Source organism: Meleagris gallopavo, chromosome 32, assembly GCF_905368555.1.
Source record: "Meleagris gallopavo chromosome 32, MGAL_WU_HG_1.1, whole genome shotgun sequence".
Lineage (NCBI taxonomy): Eukaryota > Metazoa > Chordata > Aves > Galliformes > Phasianidae > Meleagris > Meleagris gallopavo.
This window is the reverse complement of record NC_139436.1, coordinates 157,793-178,391: the sequence shown is the minus strand read 5'-3', so window position 1 is coordinate 178,391 and position 20,599 is coordinate 157,793. Positions and strand designations below refer to the sequence as shown.

Genomic DNA, 20,599 nt, shown 5'->3' with positions numbered 1-20,599 from the left:
GAGAAATTCTTTACTGTGAGGATGGTGAGACGCTGGAAGAGGCTGCGCAGTGAGGCTGTGGATGTTCCCCCCCTGGAAACATTCAAGGCCAGGCTGGATGGGGCCATGAACAACTTGGTCTGGCAGGAGGTGTCCCTGCCTGCTGTAGGGGGCTGGAACAAGACGATCGTAAAGGTCCCTCCCAACCCAAACCATTCTATGATTCTGTAATCCTAACGGTGCCTTCCAACTCAAATCATTCCGTGCTTCTATGATCTCTGAGGCCCCTTCCAAGCCAACCATCCCATGGCTCTACGATCTATAAGGGCCCTTCAAACACAGCCATCCCATGGCTCTATGATCCATAAGGACTCTTCCAAGCCAATGATTCCATGGCTCTATGCTCTTTAAGGACCCTTCTAACCCAACCATTCCACAGCTCTATGAATAATTTAAGATATAACTTAAATTAATATAAAGTTATATCTTATATTAGATACCTATATTAAGTTATATTAATATAACTTAAGAATAATTTCAACCCAATACATTCTATCATTCCATGGCTCTATGACCTTCCACTACACTCCCACTCCATTCTAAGCTTATACGACCTTTCAGGACCCTTCCAACCCAACCATTCCATTGCTCTATGATCTTCAAGGACCCTTCCAACCCAACCATTCCATTGCTCTGTGAACTTCAAGGACCCTTCCAACCCAACCGTTTCATTGCTCTATGATCTTCAAGGACCCTTCCAACCCAACCATTCCATTGCTCTATGATCTTCAAGGACCCTTCCAACCCAACCGTTCCATTGGTCTATGATCTTCAAGGACCCTTCCAACCCAACCATTCCATTGCTCTATGATCTTCAAGGACCCTTCCAACCCAACCGTTCCATTGGTCTATGATCTTCAAGGACCCTTCCAACCCAACCATTCCATTGCTCTATGATCTTCAAGGACCCTTCCAACCCAACCATTCCATTGCTCTATGATCTTCAAGGACCCTTCCAACCCAACCATTCCATTGCTCTATGATTTTCAAGGACTCTTCCAACTCAACAATCCCGTGGCTCTATAATCTTCAAGGACTCTTCCAACCCAACCACTCTATGGTTCTGTGATCTATAAGGACCCTTCCAACCCAACCATTCCATTGCTCTATGATCTATAAGGACCCTTCCAACCCAATCATTCCATGGCTCTATGACCTTCAAGGACCCTTCCAACCCAACGATCCCACCTCTCTACGATCTACAAGGACCCTTCCAACCCAATCCAACCCAACCATTCCATGGCTCTACGATCTTTAAGAACCCTTCCAACCCAACCAAACTCTGTGACTCTACAAAGACTGTGACCCCCAGGGCTGCCCGCTGAGCCAGAACAAAGCTGTCCATCCAACAGCACCAGCAGAAGGCGTCAATGCAGAGCACCCACACGGCTCCTTCCCCAAAGCACCTCCTGAGCTCCGGAGTTTGTCACAGCACCCAACTGCCTCCACCTCAGCAGCACCGCCGCCCCCAACTGCCCTCCCCGGCCCTGCCGACACGAGGCAGGTCGAGTCGCTGCAGCTCAGTTCAGCAGAAGAGCACCCAGAGAGACACGCAGCCCACGGAGGACACAACCAAGCACCAGTTCAGCACCACGATCCATCCCCGCGAGGCACAGCTCTGCGCTCCAGCAGCTGCTGATGCTGCACGAGGCCTCCGCACGCCTCGGGGAGGGAGGTGAAGTCAGCAAACCTCACCCATCAATTAGCCCTCAATTAGCCACGCTGTTTGTATCCCAAAAGTGTTGCTCAGAACCCAGGAACCCGCCGCTGTTAAATGGCCCCAGAGCTCCCAGCGAAGCAGCACCAGGGCTCCCGAGGGCAGCGGTTCATCCGAAAGGAATCCAACCTCCTTCAGCTCCTGTCCAGCTGTCCAACGGTTTTGTGCTCTGTGGCAGCGGGACTGCAGACATCACCCGGCTGCATGCCGCACTTGGGACAGCCTCTCTTTTACCATCGCTGCCCCTGAATTTCACTGGGTGCCGTCTCTCTCTCTTCTCGAGAAAGACCGACTCTGAACAAGGAGAACGCATCGACAGCCGTGAGCCCTTCGGAAAACGCAGCCCCAAAGCTCATCTCTGCAGGACTAATTAAGCCAAGTCCATGGGAGGGGTTCCTGCCCACGGAAGGGGCTGGAACCGGTGGGCTTTAAGGTCTGTCCCCACCCAAAGCACTCCGTGATGCTGGGAGCCCATAAATGGCTCTGAATTGCTTTGCCTCCCACAGCCGGGGGGAAATGGGATCTGCGGAGATGAGAGGAGTTCCCACAAAGTTACGAAAAGAGTGTCAAAGAATCACAGAGTGTGAAGGCCTCACCTTCAAAGAATTAGAATTCTTTGAATTAGAAGGTTATGTGTATACGCATACTTTACTTTCCTGCTTTCTGCTGATGCACCTCTCCTTCCTGACGGCACTTACGGGTTCGTATTCCTGCTCCTACAGCTTGCTCCTTCCACCTCCTGCTGGAGGAAACTCAAAGAGAGAATTAACCACCGGCCAGCAGAAAAGGGTACGGGAAAAAGGGAGGTAGGAAATGAGAAAAGAGCGAGCAGCACAGCAAGAAACACAGACACGGAGCGAGGATTCACCTCCTGCTCCATCCCAAGAGGGCAGGACTCATTTTCACGGGCACTGCGGGGCTCAGGAGACCGCTGTGCTCACCGCCTGCAGCCCAGCAGCATTCCTCACCCCACGGATAACCAACGGCTCAGGGTGCCACCACCCGGGTGGATCCATCTACAGCGCGGTGAAAGGATGGGGAGGGGTGTGCAACCCCTCATGGTGCCTCGGCGAAGCAAAAAGTCCCAGAATCCCAGAACTGTGGGGGTTGGAAGGGACGTCTGGAGCCCACACTGATGTCAAGAAGAAAACGGGTGAGAGAACTGCCTCCCCCTGCTGCTCCCCAGCTCCCAGGCAGATCTGGCAGCTCACACAACACCGGCTGGCCAGCAGTGCAAGTAAGGATGCGATCAGATGCGGCCGTCCCAGGACAGCTGAAACAAAGACCTTCAGGATATCTCAGGCTTCAACAACAGGTTTTAAAAGTCGCACGGTCCGGATGGGCTGTGCTCCCACAGCTCTTGCCATGGCCCAGCAGATTCACGTACCCTCCAAAAGTAAAAAGAAGTTTTAAAAAAGTCAGCATTCATCTCTCTGGCTCCTTGTTGCAGAGCAAAGCTGAGCTCTGAGCTGAACCTCAACACTGAGACCAGTGGAGCTCCCATGCTGCTGCTGCTGCTGCCTGCAGCCATCCCCCAAAAACAGTGCCCCAAACAGCAGTGCTTTGTCATTTGGGGAACAAATTGGGGTACGGCACAGTCAGCGCGGGGCAGGAATGCAGTCCTGAGGAGCACTCACCCCGTGCTGCTCTGCAGGATGCAAAACCAGGGACAACAACCCTTTCCCACCTTCTTATCCTCACCCGCCAGCAACAGCTGCTGGCCCTTAAGGTGGGCGCTCACATCTCAGCTGAAATGGCCCCAAAGAGGGGCAGCAAATGGTCTGAATTGGAAGAACCCCAAAGAAGAGGCACCAAGCAGGCCTGACCAGAATAACCCAAAGAGGGGCAGCGAATGGCCCCGACCACAGAAACACAAACAGGGACAGCAAGCCGTGCCCGTGGGCTGGGAGTGAGTTGGAGCTCCTCTGCCTTCCTCCAACATGCTGGGAAATCTCTCCAATGCCTGCTGCAGGGAGCCTGCTTTGCAAGGGGGTTGGACTCAATGATGTGTAGAGGTCCCTTCCAACCCCAACAGTTGTGCGATTCTGCGATCTCACGAGAAGGAGAGACGTAGCTGGGGGGAATCGTTTGCTTTAGTCAGCACAAGGGAAGCGCAGATCCCACCTTGCACAGCTGACGTGCCTGCAGCCACTCGCATACAGACGCTGCCCCACTCCCAGCAGCACGCTGCCCACCCAGGGGTGCCACCACCCGGGGGGATCCATCCACAGCACGGTGAAAGGATGGGGAGGGGTGTGCAACCCTTCGTGGTGCCTCGGTGAAGCAAAAAAATCCCAAAATCCCAGAACCGTGGGGGTTGGAAGGGACGTCTGGGGCTCCTCCAGTTCAACCCCCAAAGCAGCTCCCTACAGCAGCTGCACAGGAAGGTGTCCGTGTGGGTTTGGATCTGTGCAGAGGAGACTCTCCCACCCCTCTGGGCGGCTGTGCCAGGCTCTGCCACACTCACAGCATAACATTTCATCCTCCTGTTCAGAAGGAACTCCCTGGGCTCTGGTTTGTGCCTGGTGCCCCTTGCCCTGTTAATGGGGCAGCAGCGAACAGAGCCCAGCCCCCACCTCACAGCCCCCACCCGCAAAATATCCATCGGCACCGAGCACAGGATGCAAGAACACAAAGCCAGGCCACGAGCACTCAACCCCCACATGCTGTGGGAGCAGGACGGGGCATCAGCTCACAAGCAATGACTTGCAAAGTGAAAGAAGTATCAGCAGAGCGCACACGGAGCAGCTCTCATCTCATTACTGCCACACGGAGTCAGATAAGCAAAAATAAGGGGACGGAGAGCAGCGACGATCCGGGCTCATAAAACCATTCCCAGCAAATGGGAAATGTGTTTGTATTTTGGTCCTGAACTCTGAGCAGCAGCCCCACTCCACAGAGCCCCTCGCTCCTACCTGAACCCACACCTCCGTAGGGAAGCTGCGTTCAACTCATACCAGCAAAAACACTTTTCTCCTCTTCAAGCGTTTTGGTTGCAAACACGTGAGTTCTGGTCAAAACACAGCCAGGCTGAGTGCCAGCAAGAAGTTCAGGTCAGATGCAGGGAGAATTTTCCTCCCAAAAAGAGCAGCCAGGTGCTGCCCAGGGAGGTGGGCTTGGAGGGGAGGGAGGGGGTGTCACCATCCTGGAGGTGTTAAGGAATGTGAGACGTGGCACAGTGGGGATGGGGGGATATCGTGGGGGTGTTTTCTAACCTTGTTCAAGGCCAGGTTGGATGGGGCCCTGGGCAGCCTGGTCTTGTATTAAATGTGGAGGTTGGTGGCCCTGCCTGTGGTGGGGGTTGCAGCTTCATGATGCTTGGGGTCCCTTCCAACCCAACCATTCTATCATCCCAACCTCAGCCATTCTGTGACCCTACAGAAGGATTCCCACAGTGCATTCAGTCCTTTGGGTTGGAGCCCAAGCCGTGGGCAATCTGCTCCCTTTAAGCCCAGGAGAACACAGCAGTCAGAAGCACCACAAAGCACAGCCCATGGCGGTGTAGGTAAATGCAGACACCCTGATCCTACAAACCCCCAGCAGGCCTCAATCAGACAGAATACAGAGGCTGTGGATCCCCGTCCATCCCTGGAGGTGTTCAAGGCCAGCTTGGATGGGGCCCGGGCAGCCTGGGCTGCTCTGAAATGTGGAGGTTGGTGGCCCTGCATGTGGCCAGAGGTTGGAGACTTGTGATCCTTGAGGTCCCTTCCAACCCAGGCCATTCTGTGATCCCAACCTCAGCCATTCTGTGACCCTACAGAAGGATTCCTGCAGTGCACTCAGTCCCTTTAGTTACAGCCTGAGCTGCTATTGAACGTGAAGGTTGGTGGATCTGCCTGTGGAGGGAGGTTGGAGGTTGGAGGTTTGTGATTCTTGGGGACCCTTCTCTAACCCAACCATTCCGTGATCCCAACCTCAGCCGTTCTGTGACCCTACAGGAGGATTCCTGCAGTGCACTCAGTTTCTCCACTCGGAACCCAAGCTCCAAGGAGGCTGGTGGCCCTGCCTGCGGCAGGGGTTGCAGCTTCACGATCCTTAAGGTCCCTTCCAACCCAACCATTCCATCACCCCAACCTCAGCCATTCGGTGACCCCACAGAAGGGTTCGTGATCCCTGAGCTCCCTTCACACCCCAACCATGCTGTGATTCTGCGACAACGCCCTCATCCCGCCCAGCGCGACCCCAGCCGGCCCGGGCCCCGGCACACCGCTCTGCCCCCGAGGGAACGGCACGAGGCGACGATGAACGAGCCGTGGGGCCGCTCAACGGAGCGGATAACGGAGCGGATACCGGAGCCGCGCCTCCTCACCGGGCTCCAGCAGATCAGCGGGTCGGTCTCGGGATCCTCCACCAGCGTCCACAGCTTCGTCAGGAAGGCCGACACGTTGCTGCCGCCCGGGCCCGCGCCCGCCGCCGCCGCCGCCGCGCCGGGACCTTCCATGGCCGCGGGGCTCCGGGAGGGGGAGGAGAACGGCGGAAGGCTCAACGGCGCCGGCGGGGCCGGGCGGAGCGCAGAGCGGGGCGGGCGCCGGGGCCCTGCATGGCCGCCGCCATCTTGGGCCGCCTCCTGGACGAACCCCCCGCGCCGGGACGAGCTGCGCATGCGCGTCACCGCCCCAAGCCCCGCCCTCTCCGCGAGGCGCATGAGCATTTCACGCACGGGGGGCGTTTAAGGATCCTAGGCGCATGCGCGCCGCGAGCTTCAGAGGGAGGTCCGCATGCGCCGCTTGGCGGAGCTCCCACTGAAGCTCGCAGCGCGCATGCGCCTCCCCGCCGAGTGACTCTTCTGTGCGCATGCGCCTCCGCGCCCTCTCCCCGGAGGGTCTTGACGCGCATGCGCGGCGTGCCCGGCTGCGACAGGAAAAGGGAAATCCGGAAATGAACCCGGCGGGGGGCGGGGCGTGACCTTTGACCCCGCGCACGCGGAGGACGGCGGCAGCGGCAGTAGCGGCGCACGCGGGACGCGGCTGTGGAGAGCATGGAGCAGGTCGGGGCGGGTTGCCATGGTTACGGGGCCTGGTGGGCTCGGGTCTTAGGCCTGGTTCCGATTCTAGGCTTGGTTCCGGGTGCGGGCACTGGGCCTGGGTTTGGAGTCCCGGTTCTGGGTGGGACTCCCGGGTTGTGCGCCTCGGGCCTGGTTCTGGATCTGAGGTTCTGAGTTTTGGCTCGATCTCTGTGTTGGGGGCCCAGGTTTTGGGTCTGGGACCCGAAGCCCGGGTTCTGGATTTGGGGTCCGGATTCCGGGCCTGAGGGTCTATGTTCTGGGCCGGGGTCCTGGGCCCGGTTCCAGCTCCCACCGGTACCACCCTGACACCCCCCGGCCTCCCCTTGTGCAGCCCCTGGAGCTCGAGAGCGATGACGACCTGACAGACAGCGAGGAGAGCGTTTACTCGGGGCTGGAGGACTCCGGCAGCGACAGCACCAACAGCAGCGCCGGGGAGGAGGAGGATGAAGAGGAGCGGGAGGAGCCCGGCAACGGGGCAGCCCCCGAGGTAAGGAGCGGGGATGGGGGGAGGCTGCCTGGGTGGGGGGCACTGCTGGAGCACTGCGCCCGGCGCTGGGCTCCCATCCAGGGCAGACTGGGAACTGCTGGGAGAGCCCAGCGGAGGGGGTGGAGATGGGGGGGCCTGGAGCTCCTCCTGGTGGGGCCGGGCTGAGAGCCCCGGGGCTGTGCACCTGGGGGAGAGAAGGCTGGGGGGGGTCTGAACAGCGCTGATGGAGATCTGGAGGGTGGGGGTGTGAGGAGGGGGTCAAATGGGTCTGGGGGAGCTCCAGAGGTCCCTTTCAACCCCTGTGGTTCTGGGACTTTGGGATCTTTAAGCTCCAAAGCCATTGTGTGATCCCCTTTGGAAGCTCTGCCCTTTGAGCCCGCAGCTCTCTCCCTCAGGTGCAGCTTTCCCATGTTTGGGTCCCAGGACCCCCAGCCCCACACCCAGGGGGGCTGGCCACCCCCAGGAGCAGCCCCCAGCCCCTCTCTGCCCCCTGCAGCACAGCAGTGCTTCCCAAGGGGCAGGGGCAGCTGCCACCAGAAGTTGTGTCCCTGCACGGAGCTGGAGGTCTGCTGTAGAGATGGACGGGAAGGGCAGCTGGTGCCTTGGCAATACCCTTGTTACTCCCCAGGTGGAGTTAGGAGTGGGTTCCTCGAGGTTCTGGGTATGTTTCTGTTGTTCTTCCAGTAATGATTGCACAAAGAGAGGAGGAGCTGTAATATGGCGACGTGGAGTGGGTTGGATAGGAAAAGGGTCCTTAAAGATCATAGAGCAACGCTGATGGGTATCTGCAGGGTGGCAGTGGGAGGAGGGGGCTGAGCAATCAAACAAGGAGTGCTGGGCACAGACTGGAGCCCAGAGAGCTCCATCTGAACGTGAGGGAGAACTGTGCTGTGAGGATGGCAGAGCCGCAGCACAGAGCCCGGGGTGATGAGGGAGTTGTCTTCTCTGCAGAGATGTGAACTCGTTTGGATCCTTCCTGGTACAGCTGCTGGAGGGAAATGCTTCTGGGGGGGGTTTTACTGGGCTGGGGCTCTGGAGGTCTCTTCTAGTCTCTACAGTTTGGTGGCTCTGTGCATGGCAGTGGCTCTGTGCACACTGATGTCAGTTTGCGCCCCTCCTGCTGCACAGAGCCCTGTGTTGGGGGTTTTCTCATGAGTTCAGAGCGGGGAGGTTGGGGATGGAGCAGTGCCTTGCCTGGCTTTCCTCCTGGGGCAGCATCCAAAAGGGTTTCCCCAGGGGAAATGCCTCAAACCCACCAGGCTTGGCCAGGAGTAAGTCTGCCTCTCATTTCTGCATTGGAAAAAGAAATGCACCTTTCGGGAGTCCCTTTTCCAGTGCAGATCTAAGAGAAGCTCAGTCTGCTCACATCCTTTCCTCTGTGGTCCTCTGCACCTCTGTCCTCCCAAGCGCTGCTCCCCACAGCACTCTGGCAGAGCTGTGAGCCCTGCAGTGAGCTGCCTCCTGCAGCTGCTTTGCCTCCCTTTAAGGCCTTTGCATAGCTCCCGAAGCGGGTTGTGGACTACTGCTGTGTCACATTAAACACCTCTGCAGATCAGTTTTTCAGAGCAACTCGACGATTCTGGGTCCGAATCCAAATTTTTCATTGCATTGAAAGTGTTTGGGAGCTTCAGGAGAGCAGAGGTCCCTGCTGCTCTACTGTCATGTTTGGAAAAGGTTGAGTGCCTTAGGGTGAGAGCAGGGAGAATTGGCTTCTGCCTGGAAAGTGCTGTGCCTGCAGGTGCTGGAGAGCGGCTTGTTTGCTTTGGCTGGATGTCTTCAGAGCTTGAATGTTTCTCTGGCTGCAGTACCGTGGCTCAGAAGGCCATGTGTGCAGCACAGGCTGGATACTGAGTGTGTCACTTCATGGGAGGACTCAGTGCCACAGGGGTGTGGGATCTTTGGTGCTGAGCTCAGTGCCAGGCTCTGGCCTGTGGCACATCAGGGTGGTGCCACTCCTCCTCCTCCTGCTGCTGCCTGGGTCTGGATGTGCTGCAGGTGGGACACGGGATGGCAGAGTGGTTGAGGCTGAGGCTGCTGCACTCCGTCCATCCCACGGCTCCCAGCTTGGGTCAGAGACCCCCCAAGAGCAGCCCCCAGCCCCTACCTGCTCCCTGTGCCAGCTCCAGCCGCCCCCAGCACAGCAGTGCTTCCTCAGGAGCAGCTCTTGAGCTCCAATCTGTTGCCTCTTGTGCTTGTCCTGGTGCTGCTGAGCACAGCCTGACTCCGTCCCCCTGTGGGACGTATCACCGTGGGTGGGATCCCCCCGAGCCTCCCTGTCCCAATCCAAACAGCCCCTCAGCCTCAAAGCTGCTCCAGGCCCTTGGTCGCTATGCTGGCCTTCCTTTGGGCGCCCAGCTCCCTCCTGCACTGGTCCCAGCACTGAGCAGAGGGGCAGCATCTCCTCTCTTGTCCTGCTGGTGATGCTCTGTTGTAAACAAGATCATCATCAGCACCAGTTGCCCAAGGGCCCATCTCTGCCTCGTGTCCCATTTGGTGCCCACCGGGACCCCTGGGTCCCAAACTCATCACCGAGCTGCAGGCCGCAGCAGAGCTGATTAACAGTGGGGCTGAACTGGAACTGATGAACCTTGTGTGGCAGCTGCATCCCTGTGTGCGGTGTGATTGTACGCAGATGTAATCCGGAGCAAAGAGCAGTGAGTCTCAGCTCTGTGCACTTTCTGAGCAAGTATAATGATAAAGGCATCTTAGAAACCCCTGAAGAGGTTAATAGGCAGTGACATCCCAATAATCGTGGGCTGTGTGTCCAGCAAGGTGGTGGATGGAGCTCAGGGAGCATTCCCAAGCTGCTCCATCCAGAGGCACTGGACCACGTGCAGGAGAGCAGAACGTGTGAGCCAAACTCTTGGGAAAGGACAGGAGCGTTTGCTGCTGTGCCCGAGGAACGTGGAAAGCGTCAGGGAGCTGTGATGGGGAGAAGAGAAGCAGGCAGATGAGAGCAGACAGATCCACGGGGCTGCCAGAGCTCTGGGCTGTGTTCCTGGTGGAACTTTGGGGGCTGTGGCTGCAGCACCGCTCTGCCCAAGGGCTCCAGCCCCAGCAATGCAGCTGCTGAGCTGCTGGATGCCCTGCGTGGAAGCTGAGGTCTGGGGAGTGTTGTGGGGCCAGCGCTGAGCTGATGCTCTATGGGGCTCTGGGCTTAAGGTTTTCTTGTTCCAACCGCACAAGTAATGGCTCTGTGAAGGGAGGAATCCTTCAGCAAATGAACACTTGAGCCCAGCTTTCACACAGAATCACAGAATCACAGAATTGTAGGGGTTGGAAGGGACCTCTAGAGATCATCGAGACCAACCCCCTGCCAAAGCAGGTTCCCTACTCCAGGTCGCACAGGTAGGCGTCCAGGCGAGACTTGAATATCTCCAGAGAAGGAGACTCCACAACCTCCCTGGGCAGCCTGTTCCAGTGCTCCGTCACCTCACCGTGAAGAAGTTCTTACGCACATTCGTGCGAAACTTCCTGTGCTGCAGCTTATGTCCGTTTCCCCTCGTCCTGTCTCCACGTACCACTGAAAAGAGACTGGCCTCACCGCTATGGCCGCCACACCTCAGATATTTATAAACCTGGATCAGGTCCCCTCTCAGTCTTCTTTTCTCAAGGCTAAACAGACCCAGTTCACTCAGCCTTTCTCCATAGGGGAGATGCTCCAGGCCCTTCGCCATCTTCGTGGCCCTCCGCTGGACTCTTTCCAAGAGATCCCTGTCTTTTTTGTACCAGGGAGCCCAGAACTGGACACAGCACTCCAGATGAGGTCTTACCAGGGCAGAGCAGAGGGGGAGGATCACCTCCCTCGACCTGCTGGCCACGCTCTTCTTAATGCACCCCAGAATGCCATTGGCCTTTTTGGCCACGAGGGCACACTGCTGGCTCATGGCCAACCTGTCGTCCACCAGGACGCCCAGGTCCCTCTCTGCAGAGCTCCTCTCCAGCAGCTCATCCCCCAGCCTGTATTGGTGCATGCAATTATTCCTCCCTAGGTGTAAGACCCTACACTTGCTTTTGTTGAACCTCATCCGGTTTCTTACTGCCCAGCTCTCCAGCCTGTCCAGGTCTCGCTGAATGGCAGCACAGCCTTCAGGCGTGTCAGCCAATCCTCCCAACTTCGTATCATCAGCAAACTTGCTGAGGGTGGCCACTATCCCCTCATCAAGGTCATTGATGAAGATGTTGAACAAGACCGGACCCAGCACAGACCCCTGGGGGACACCACTGGTTACAGGTCTCCAGCCAGACTCTGCACCACCAACGACGACCCTCTGCGCTCTGCCAGTCAGCCAGTTCTCAACCCACCTCACTGTCCACTCATCTATTCCACACTTCCTCAGCTTTGCTATAAGGATGTCATGGGAGATAGTATCAAATGCCTAATGCCTTTCAGCTGCTGGGGTTCATCCCAGGGCACAGGGATTGGAGCCATGCAGCACCAGGGCTGCTGAGGAGGAAAGCACCGTTTGTCACGGCACTGGGAGTCATCAGGAGGAAATGGAATCCCACAAGGGCAGCCCAATATTGACACAGCCCTGAGAGTGAGGGAGACAGGGAGTGTGGGGCTGACAGGGGCCGCTGGCACTGTGGGGTCCTGCAGGAGCTGGGGCAGCTCCACAGCTCTCCTGATCAATGCTGGCTCACGGCCTCATTACCCTCTCTGCTTTAAATACAGGCATGGGGTTCTGGCCTCCCACCTTCCTTAATGCATCCCCTTGGAGTGAGCCCCACGTCTCTGTATCTGACTGTGCCAGGCTGAGCATTTATCACCTCTCTGCAGCTCACAAACTTTTCTGCCTGCTGGGCTCTGCTCCCCATCCCTCTCACCTCCATCCTTGCAGTGGCAGCCCTGGGCTGCACGTCCCCACAGCGCTGCCATGGAGCTCCTGCTGGGGACAGTGGGACCTTTCCCCTTCCTACTGGGAGACCACAGGTGAGGAGCTCTGACGTCTTCTGTAGAGCTGCAGAGAGGCGACAGGTTGTGCCTCTCGTAGAACCCTAGAATGGCCTGGGCTGCAAAGGAGCACAGCGCTCATCCAGTTCCAACCCCCTGCTGTGTGCAGGTCGCCAACCAGCAGCCCAGGCTGCCCAGAGCCACATCCAGCCTGGCCTCGGATGCCTGCAGGGATGGGATGAGCATCCACAGCCTCCTTGGGCAACCTGTTCCAGTGCCTCACCACCCTCTGGCTGAAAAACTTCCTCCTCATATCCAACCTAAACCTCCCCTGGCTCAGTTTAAAACCATTCCCCCTTGTCCTGTTGTGTATCGGTCTGCCTCCCAGTGACCTTTGGTTTGGGGAGAACAGAGGATCCCTCGCTGGGCCATTAATGTGTTTTGCTGAAGAGGAAATGCAGCGTTTGGGGCGGTGCTGGAGCTGCGAAGCGCTGAGCAGGGTTTCTCTTTGTGGACGCGTACAGGGAGAGGTGGCAGCTTTGGTGGCACCGATTTGCCTGGCTGCAGACTGGAAGAGCTCTGGGACAGCTGGGCCTTCCTCAGTTCTGTTTCACATCGTGGAAGGGCCGTGGTTCCTGAGGGTGTTTCCTTTTTCCAGTGGTGCTGAGCTAAAGCCACAGTACTGACTGCCCTTCTACCTGTGCGTTTGCAGCTCAGGATGTGATGCAGAACCACAGCATGTTTGGGTTGGAAGGGCCCTTTGGGATCACAGAGCTGTGGGTTGGGTTGGGTAGAGTTGGAAGGATCCTTAAAGATCATAGAACCGTGGATGGGGTTGGGTTGGAAGGATCCTTAAAGATCATAGAACCGTGGATGGGGTTGGGTTGGAAGGATCCTTAAAGATCATAGAACTGTGGATGGGGTTGGGTTGGAAGGATCCTTAAAGATCATAGAACCGTGGATGGGGTTGGGTTGGAAGGATCTTAAAGATCATAGAACCGTGGATGGGGTTGGGTTGGAAGGATCCTTAAGGATCATAGAACTGTGGACTGGGTTGGGTTGGGTATGGTTGGGATGGTTCTTGAAGATCATAGAGATATGGGATGGATTGGGTTGGGTTAGAAGGGTGTTGAAAGGTCATAGGACCATGGAATGGTTGGGTTGGGTTGGGGTAAGGTTGGAAGGGCCCCTAAAGATCATTGAGCTGTGGGATGGGTTGGGTTAGAAGGGTCTTGAAAGATCATAGAGCTATGGAATGGTAGGGTTGGAAGGGTCCTTAAAAATCGTAGAGCCATGGAATCGTTGGACTGGAAGGGTCCTTAAAGACTACAGAACCATAGAATGGTTGGGTTGGAAGGGAACCCCCAGCCCCACCCTTGCCGTGGGCTGGCTGCCCCCCAGCTCAGGCTGCCCAGGGCCCACCCACAGCCTCGGGCACCTGCAGGGATGGGGCACCCACAGCTCCGGGCAGCAGTGCTGGGGCTGCACCGCCTCTGGGTGAAGGATTTCCCCACGTCTGACCCCAACCCCCCCTCTGTTGGTTCACACCATTCCCCTGTGTTTTACTGCTCTCTGCCCGTGCTCTTCTCTTTATCAGCCGTGATTCAGCTGGTCTCTGGGCTGTACGTACGCACTGCTGCCTCATCCAGCTTTCCTCCGCAGGACCCTCGTGTCCTTCCCTCAGGACTGCTCTCCATCAGCTCCCACTCTGTGCCCAAATCTGGGATTTCCTTGACCCAGCACCGCCCATTTGGCCTTATTGAACCTCCCTGTGTTCCCGTGAGCCCCCTCCTCACCTCCCCAGGCCCCTCTGGATGCCATCCTTCCCTTCTATTGAATCAACCACAGCACTCTGCTTGGGGCTCACCGCCAAACTACAGGAGCACCAATATTGCCCCCCGACCGTGTCCTCCAGTGTCACACATCTGGGAATGGTGACACCCCCACGGCCCTGGGCAGCATCCCAGCCAGATGGGATGTAGCTGTGTGCCCCCATCCCCGAGCCGTGGCTGTGCCCTGGTGCTGGGGGAGCATTTGGGGTTTATTTTGTTGGATTTGGCAGCGGGTCCGTCCTGCTTGCTGCCCTCTGGTGGAACGATCTCAGCTGCAGGGATCTGGAAGCAAACCGGGGCGGGGAGCAGAGAGGAGTGCGGTGTGCCCGGAGCAAATGGAGCGTGCCTGCACTCCTCCCGAGCCCCTCGTCCGCTTCGGATGGACTTTTGGGGTAAAAAAGTGAGGGTTTGTCGTTCCCCAGGTGTCAGCTGTAGCACAGTGCTGGGAACAGAGCCCTCCTTCCAGGGCTCCGGGCCGCTTCTGCCTTTGTGCCGTATTCGGGGGGTCCTCCTGTGCCCACCCCGATGGCAGAGTGGGGCAGAGCTGTTGGGCGCAGCTCTGTGCCGGGGGGCCCCCACGGAACCGCGGTGAGAGGAGAGAGGGGGAAAGAGAGAGGGAGAGATGGAAACTAGCGGCCAAAGCCACTGCAGCGCCAAACGCCTGGAAAAAAACTTATCTCCAATCTTCCTTTTTATTTTTTATTTTTTTATTTTTTTTAAATTTTTTAATAAAGCCCTTTGTTTTTGCAGTAATCTCATCCTCTTGCCGGGCCGGGATTTTCCAGGCGCTCTCCCACCCCTCTCCCCGCGCACAGCAGAAGGTGATCGCACACTGCGCGGACTTTACGGCTCCCACGAGGGACGTTGCCGGGGCTGCTTTTGCGATTATTGCACCGAATCCTCCCGTAAACCCGATCTCACCAGGGTCCCCGTCCCCCCCCAACCCCCCGCCCCGTCGATGGGGGAGCGAATCTCTTTTCCAGGGAAGGAGCTGCCGGCTCCTCGCACCCACGCGGCGCTCAGGGCCGTCCCAGCACTGCGGGGAAAGGTTCTGCCTGCCGTGGCCCCGAGCTCCGTGCTGCTGCCAGAGGTGTTCTGCCCAGCGCGGCTGCTGGAGGGGAGAAGAAATGGAGAAGGGAAAAGAAATGGAGAAAAATGGAGGATGGAAAAGAAGTGGAGTGCGCTCGGGCAGAGCAGCTGCTTGTGGTGCCCCGGGTGAGGTTGGTTTCACGCTGCCCCATTGGTGCCCTCAGTCCATTGAGGCCTCTTTGTGACTTTGGGTTGGCAGCTGAGATCGCTGTGTGCTCCGCTGACCCCCAGTGCGTTGTGCACCCATCTCCAGTGCTCTGTCTGAGCTAGAGCCCTGGCAGAACCCATCTGTAGGAAAGGACCTCTGTGTGGGGCAGGGCAAGGCAGCCCTTGTGCTGATCCAGCGACCTCTGCGCTTGTGCTGCCAGGTGGGGAGAGGTTCTGCTGGCTGTGTGTGTACCTGGGATCATCATAGAATCGTGGAATGGTTTGGGTTGGAAGGGACCTTTCAGACCATCTATTTCCACCCACCCCTGCTGTAGGCAGGGACACCTCCCACCAGACCAGGTTGCTCACAGTCCCATCCAGCCTGGCCTTGAATACCTCTGCGGTGGGAGCATCCGCAGCCTCTCTGGGCAACCTGCTCCACTTGCTTCACCCTCACAGTAAAGAATTTCTTCTTAATATCTACTCTAAGTCTAATTGCTCCATGGGGAGCAGTTGGAGCAGTGCAGGGTAGGTCTGGTGGGCGCTTGGTGGAGCTCAGGGGCAGCGCATCCCATACGAGGCTCAGAACTACCCTGAGTGGGGTTAAGCTCACAGGAGCAGCTCAGGAGAGGTGGGCTGGGGGGCTGCAGGTGTCCACGACCACACCGACCTCATGTTGGGCTGCTGGGCAGAGGCGCAGTGAGAGCCTGCCAACAGGAATGGGAGTGGCACCTCAGTGTGCCATCCATGAGCTGGATCCATTTGGGGACCTGGTTTGGTGCAGGGACGGAGGGCACAAGGGCTGAGCTGGCAGGGAGAGGCAGCCAGGCTGTTGTCCTGCCCAGGGACAGGGCGCAGAGCAAAAGGGGGATCCCTGGATGGAGGTGAGGAAGGAGCTCTTGTCCTGGTGGATTTCTGGGATGGGACCCAGGCAGCCATGAGGTCTCCATCCATGGAGAAATGGGAGCATGACTGTGTCACCAAACACAGTGCTCAGCGCCCTGATGGAGCCTGGAAGCTGGCTTTACTGGAGCAGAGACCTCCAGAAACCCTTCCCAGCATCTGTATTTCCACGGTCTGCATTTGCAGAGCTTCCATGCACTCGTACCTTACCTATCAGCACCTCGCAGCACCTCGCCCCTGGCCGTACGCACACCTTGCAGGGCGTTGTGTCCGTGCTCTTCCCACAATTCAGGGCTGTTTCCCCGAGGTTCATCGGGTGGCACCGAGCTCATAGGAGCAGAGGGGCTCTGCAGAGCTCTGAGATCTGCTCTGGGCACAGCCGGGATGGGGAAGCAGCCGAGACAGGAAAGGCTGTGAGCACAGTGAGTGGGAATGCAGCGCTGTGAGCTGAGCAGCTGTCAGAACGCGGCTCGGCAGCCCGTCCTCAGACGGGGGCTGATGGACTTTCTGTCTTTGTGGTCCCAGATGAGCAGAAGTGCGCGGTGCTTAATGAGCCCTTTCTTTCCTTCCTTCCTTCCCCGTAATGTGCCGTCCCCGAGGAGCTGCGAGCGCTGCGCCGCGCGAACCCAAAAGCACAAAGTTTCACGTGGCGGGGCCTTGCTAAGCTGTTTTCTTCTCTTTCAGGTCAAAGGGGCTCCCAGGAAGAGCAAAGCCCTGGGGGCTGATCCCCCTCCAAAGGACAGCGAGGGTCTGAGCGTTCCGGATGAGTACGAGGAGGACAGCTCGGATGAGGAGGTAGGACCGCCTGCCGACATGATATGTGTGGATACAACGCAGGGCTGGTGGATTTCTCACTGCGTCGCCTTCTGTGCAAACCCGGAGGGGGGGACGTTGGTCAAAGAGTGTTGGGTGTGACGGGGGGCTGCCCACCCTGCAGCTCGCTGCTGGCACCCAGCGGGGCCGGGGGGGCTGGTGGTGGAGCGCAGCGCTCACGGTGCCTGGCACGGGAGGTTGGAAACTGCTTGTGCAGAAGGCAGCAGGATCCGGGCCACAGAATGCTCCTTGGCTTGGCTTGTTCCAGACCAACTTCTATGCCTTTCTTAATCGTCTGCTAAATCAATTAACGCGATTGGCGCAAATCAGCTGCTCCTGCAGAGCCCTGGGGTCGGGATGGGGTGAGCGCCAAGTGCCGCGGGGGCGTTCGGTCTGGCCCTATTGCCGGGCTTTGGGTTCACTGGAAGGTGCTTAGAAGGGTTTGCGGGGTGGCCCGTGGGGCGCTGGTGAGGTTGGAGGGCATGGCGTGGTATATTGGGACATGGCGTGGTATACTGGGACATGGCGTGGTATATTGGGGCGTGGTGTAGTATACTGGGACATGGTGGGGTATATAGAGTCATTTTGAGGTCTCCAAACCCCGTTTTGAGGTCATATGGCCCTATTTTGAGAGATTGTGGCTCCACTTTGAGAACTCGTACCCCATTGGCAGGAGTTGGACTTGATGATCCTCATGGGTCCCTTCCAAGTTGGGAGGTATTCTCTGATTCTGTGGTGTGGTATATCCGGGCATTTTGAGGGCTTACAACCCCATTTTGAGGGCTTCTGGCCCCTTTTTTGAGAGATCATAGTCCTATTTTGAGAACTCCTAGCCCCATTGCCAGGAGATGAAGTTCATGATCCTTACGGGTCCCTTGCAAGTTGGGATATATTCTGTGATATGGTATATCAGGGCATGGTGTGGTATATTGGAACATGGCGTAGTATTTTGGGACATTTTGAGGGTTCATAACCCCATTTTCAGGGTTCCTGGCCCTAATTTGGGGGCCCCATCTTAAGTCCTAGCACTATTGCCAGCAGTTGAACTCCTTATGGGTCCATTCCAAGTTGGGATCTATTCCCTGATTCTGTGGCATGGTATATCGGAGCATGGCAAGGTATATTGCAGAATGGTGTGGTATATCGGGGCACGGTGTTGTATATTAGGGCATTTTGAGGGCTCAAACCCTATTTTGAGGTCTTATGGCCCTATTTTGAGAGACCATGGTCCCATTTCGAGTATTCTTAGCCCAATTGCCAGGAGTTGGACTTGATGATCCTTACGGATCTCTTCCAAGTTGGGATACATTCTGTGATTCTGTGGCATGGTATATTGCAGAATTGTGTGGTATATCGTGGCATGGCGTGTTGTATTAAGGCACGGTGTGGTATATCGGGGCACTGAGCGCCAGCGCAGCGGCTCCTGCAGCCAGTGAAGGGCCTCAGCCCTGGCTCGGGAGACACGAGGGGGGCCTGGGAGCACACCGTGCCCCGGGGCTGGACGCTGGAGGCCCACCTGGGTTGGCGCTGGAGCTGCCGGCAGCCCCCGGGTCTGGAATAGAGATTTAGAGAGAGGGGAAATATATGACTATAGAAAACATACACTTGTGTAATGTCTCCAGCATAACCCAGGAAAAAAACCCTTTCATGCAGGAATCCGAGGTCTCCCCCTCCCCAGCCGGTCCCGGTGCAGGGCCCCCGTGGGGGGAGCGCTGATTCAGAACCTGTTGACATCAGAGCAGCTTCCAGTGGCTTTGTTCCTGTTCCCCGCTCCCAGCCCCCTGCCCTCTGCGATTGTATTTATCTCTCCTCCAGAAGATCCCCGGTGCTGCTGCTGCTTCCTGTGGCCACTTTGTGCTCATCGCCCCGCGCTGCCCCGGCTTCGTCCCTCCGTGCTGCAGGAGGGACCGTTATCTTCCGTTTCTCCTTATCTCTTCTTCGTTGAGACCCCCAGCTTCTGTTTCGTAGCGTCGTTCTAATTAACGCGTGAACTCATCCTTATTAATGGGTGGCCTCATCCTCATCAAAGGACCGCGGTGCTCTCGAGAGCGATACTGGAGGTGCGTGCAGCCCCGAGGACCCTGCGGATGGGGCTCAGCCCATCCCAGCCGCGGGCACTGGGAGCAAACGGTGAATGGATGGGATGCACCGGGGGGCTCCCATCCCAGAGCCACCCCTGTGCAGCCCTCGGGCAAAGCATGGCAAGGAGTGTTGGTGCGGCACAGCACCGTCCGTCCCTGCAGCTGCTCTGGGGACAGCGGGGTGTCCCTCCCCGTTGTGCCGCTCCACAGAGCTGCGGGAGCGGCGTCCCCATCCATCAGCCACAGCACCGGGCGCCCTGGGACAGCACACACCGAATCGAGGTAGAGGTGGCCCTGGTGCCTCACGGCTGCGCCTTGTCACCCGCAGGTGGCTGCCCGACACCGGGCGACGCCACGGCACCGCGCTCTCCCCGTGAGGCTGCCGCCGTCCGACCCATCGCTGTGCCCACAGCCGACCCCACAAGCAGCACGGGTGGGAAAACATCCCACGGTGCCCCCGGGGCGCCCGGAGCCGTGCCGCTGTCACTCAGCGCCTGCGCGGGGGCTCCGAGCTCCTTAATAAAGAGTAATGGCCCCGCGCTGCCCCGCGCTCCTGCTCGCTTGGCAGCTCCTCCTGGCTGCGTGCCCGGCCGCTGTGCCGTGAGCTCCGAGCAGAGACACAACAAAACCCCGGCGGTTTCCTGGCCGGGTGCTCAGCCCGCGGTGCGTGCGGGGCTCCTGGTGGCACAGCGGTGCGTGTGCCCGCGGTGCCGCCGCTCCCCCCGGCGCTCGGCACGGAGATGAATGGCCGCGAGCTGCCGCGGCTGTCAGGGCCTCGCTGGGAGGAAGCAGTTTGGGGCTTTTGTTTGGTTCTGTTTCCTCCCACAATGACTATTCCATATGTCAGTGGATAATGAATGAAGGAGCGCTGAGTGCTCCTCGGAGCGCGGCGGCCGTTCCAAGCCCACTTCCCTCCTCCGCAGCGCAGCTGAGCCGGGCGGGGGGCGAGCGCTGGCCGGGCGCAGGGAGCTCTTCTTTCAGTAGCTGATTAGCCAAGAGAGAAAAGTGCTGCAGAATGTGCTGCAGAATGTGCTGCTGGCAGACGGCTCCTTCACTCATCACTCCGTGTGTGTGTGTGTGTGTGTGTGTGTGCGCAGCCCTGCGTGCGCTTCCTGACCTGCCTGGCTCTGCCTGATCTCCGTGCTCCCCCGCGAGCGAGCCTGGCCAGCGAGCGTGTGCTCAGACCCTGGAGCGGTGAGGGAGGAGGGGGCAGCGCCATGCTGGAGCTCATGGGCAGTCAGTGCCGTGCCAGAGCTCGTGGGCAGTGCTGTACCAGAGCTCGTGGGCCGTGCCGTGCCAAAGCTCTGGAGATGGGCGAGGAGGGGCCCTGTGGGTAGAGCTGTGCTGTGCTGGAGTTTGCAAGCAGTGCTGTGCAGTGCCAAAGCTCCAGAGCCAGGAAAGGAGGGACCCAGCAGATGGCTGTGCTGTGTCAAAGCTCATGGGCAGTGCCGTGCCGTGCCAGAGCTCTGCAGATGGACGAGGAGGGGCCCTGTGAGCAGTGCCGTGCTGTGCCAAAGCTCTGGAGATGGACAAGGAGGGACCCTGTGAGCAGTGCCATGCTGTGCCAAAGCTCATGGGCAGTGCTGTGCCGT

At 58.1% G+C, this 20,599-nt stretch overlaps 2 protein-coding genes across 3 annotated transcripts in view; one reads left to right on the top strand and one right to left on the bottom strand.

The window, feature by feature from the left end:
- Positions 1–6,376, bottom strand: part of HSF1 (heat shock transcription factor 1) — a 94,824-nt gene extending 88,448 nt beyond the window's left edge. For both annotated transcript variants that reach the window (XR_014880713.1, XM_085214660.1), the window contains exon 1: positions 6,066–6,376. Coding sequence is in view for 1 of the 2 variants with exons in the window: in XM_085214660.1 (XP_085070786.1) it covers positions 6,066–6,359 (294 nt within the window). In the remaining variant the exon portion in view is untranslated. The remainder of the gene's footprint in view (positions 1–6,065) is intronic.
- Positions 6,377–6,583: 207 nt separating this feature from the next.
- BOP1 (BOP1 ribosomal biogenesis factor) overlaps positions 6,584–20,599 on the top strand; it is a 60,366-nt gene continuing 46,350 nt past the window's right edge. The window contains exons 1-3 of the mRNA XM_085214659.1: positions 6,584–6,743; positions 7,093–7,248; positions 16,798–16,908. Coding sequence (XP_085070785.1) covers positions 6,735–6,743; positions 7,093–7,248; positions 16,798–16,908 — 276 coding nt within the window. The 5' untranslated portion in view covers positions 6,584–6,734. The remainder of the gene's footprint in view (positions 6,744–7,092; positions 7,249–16,797; positions 16,909–20,599) is intronic.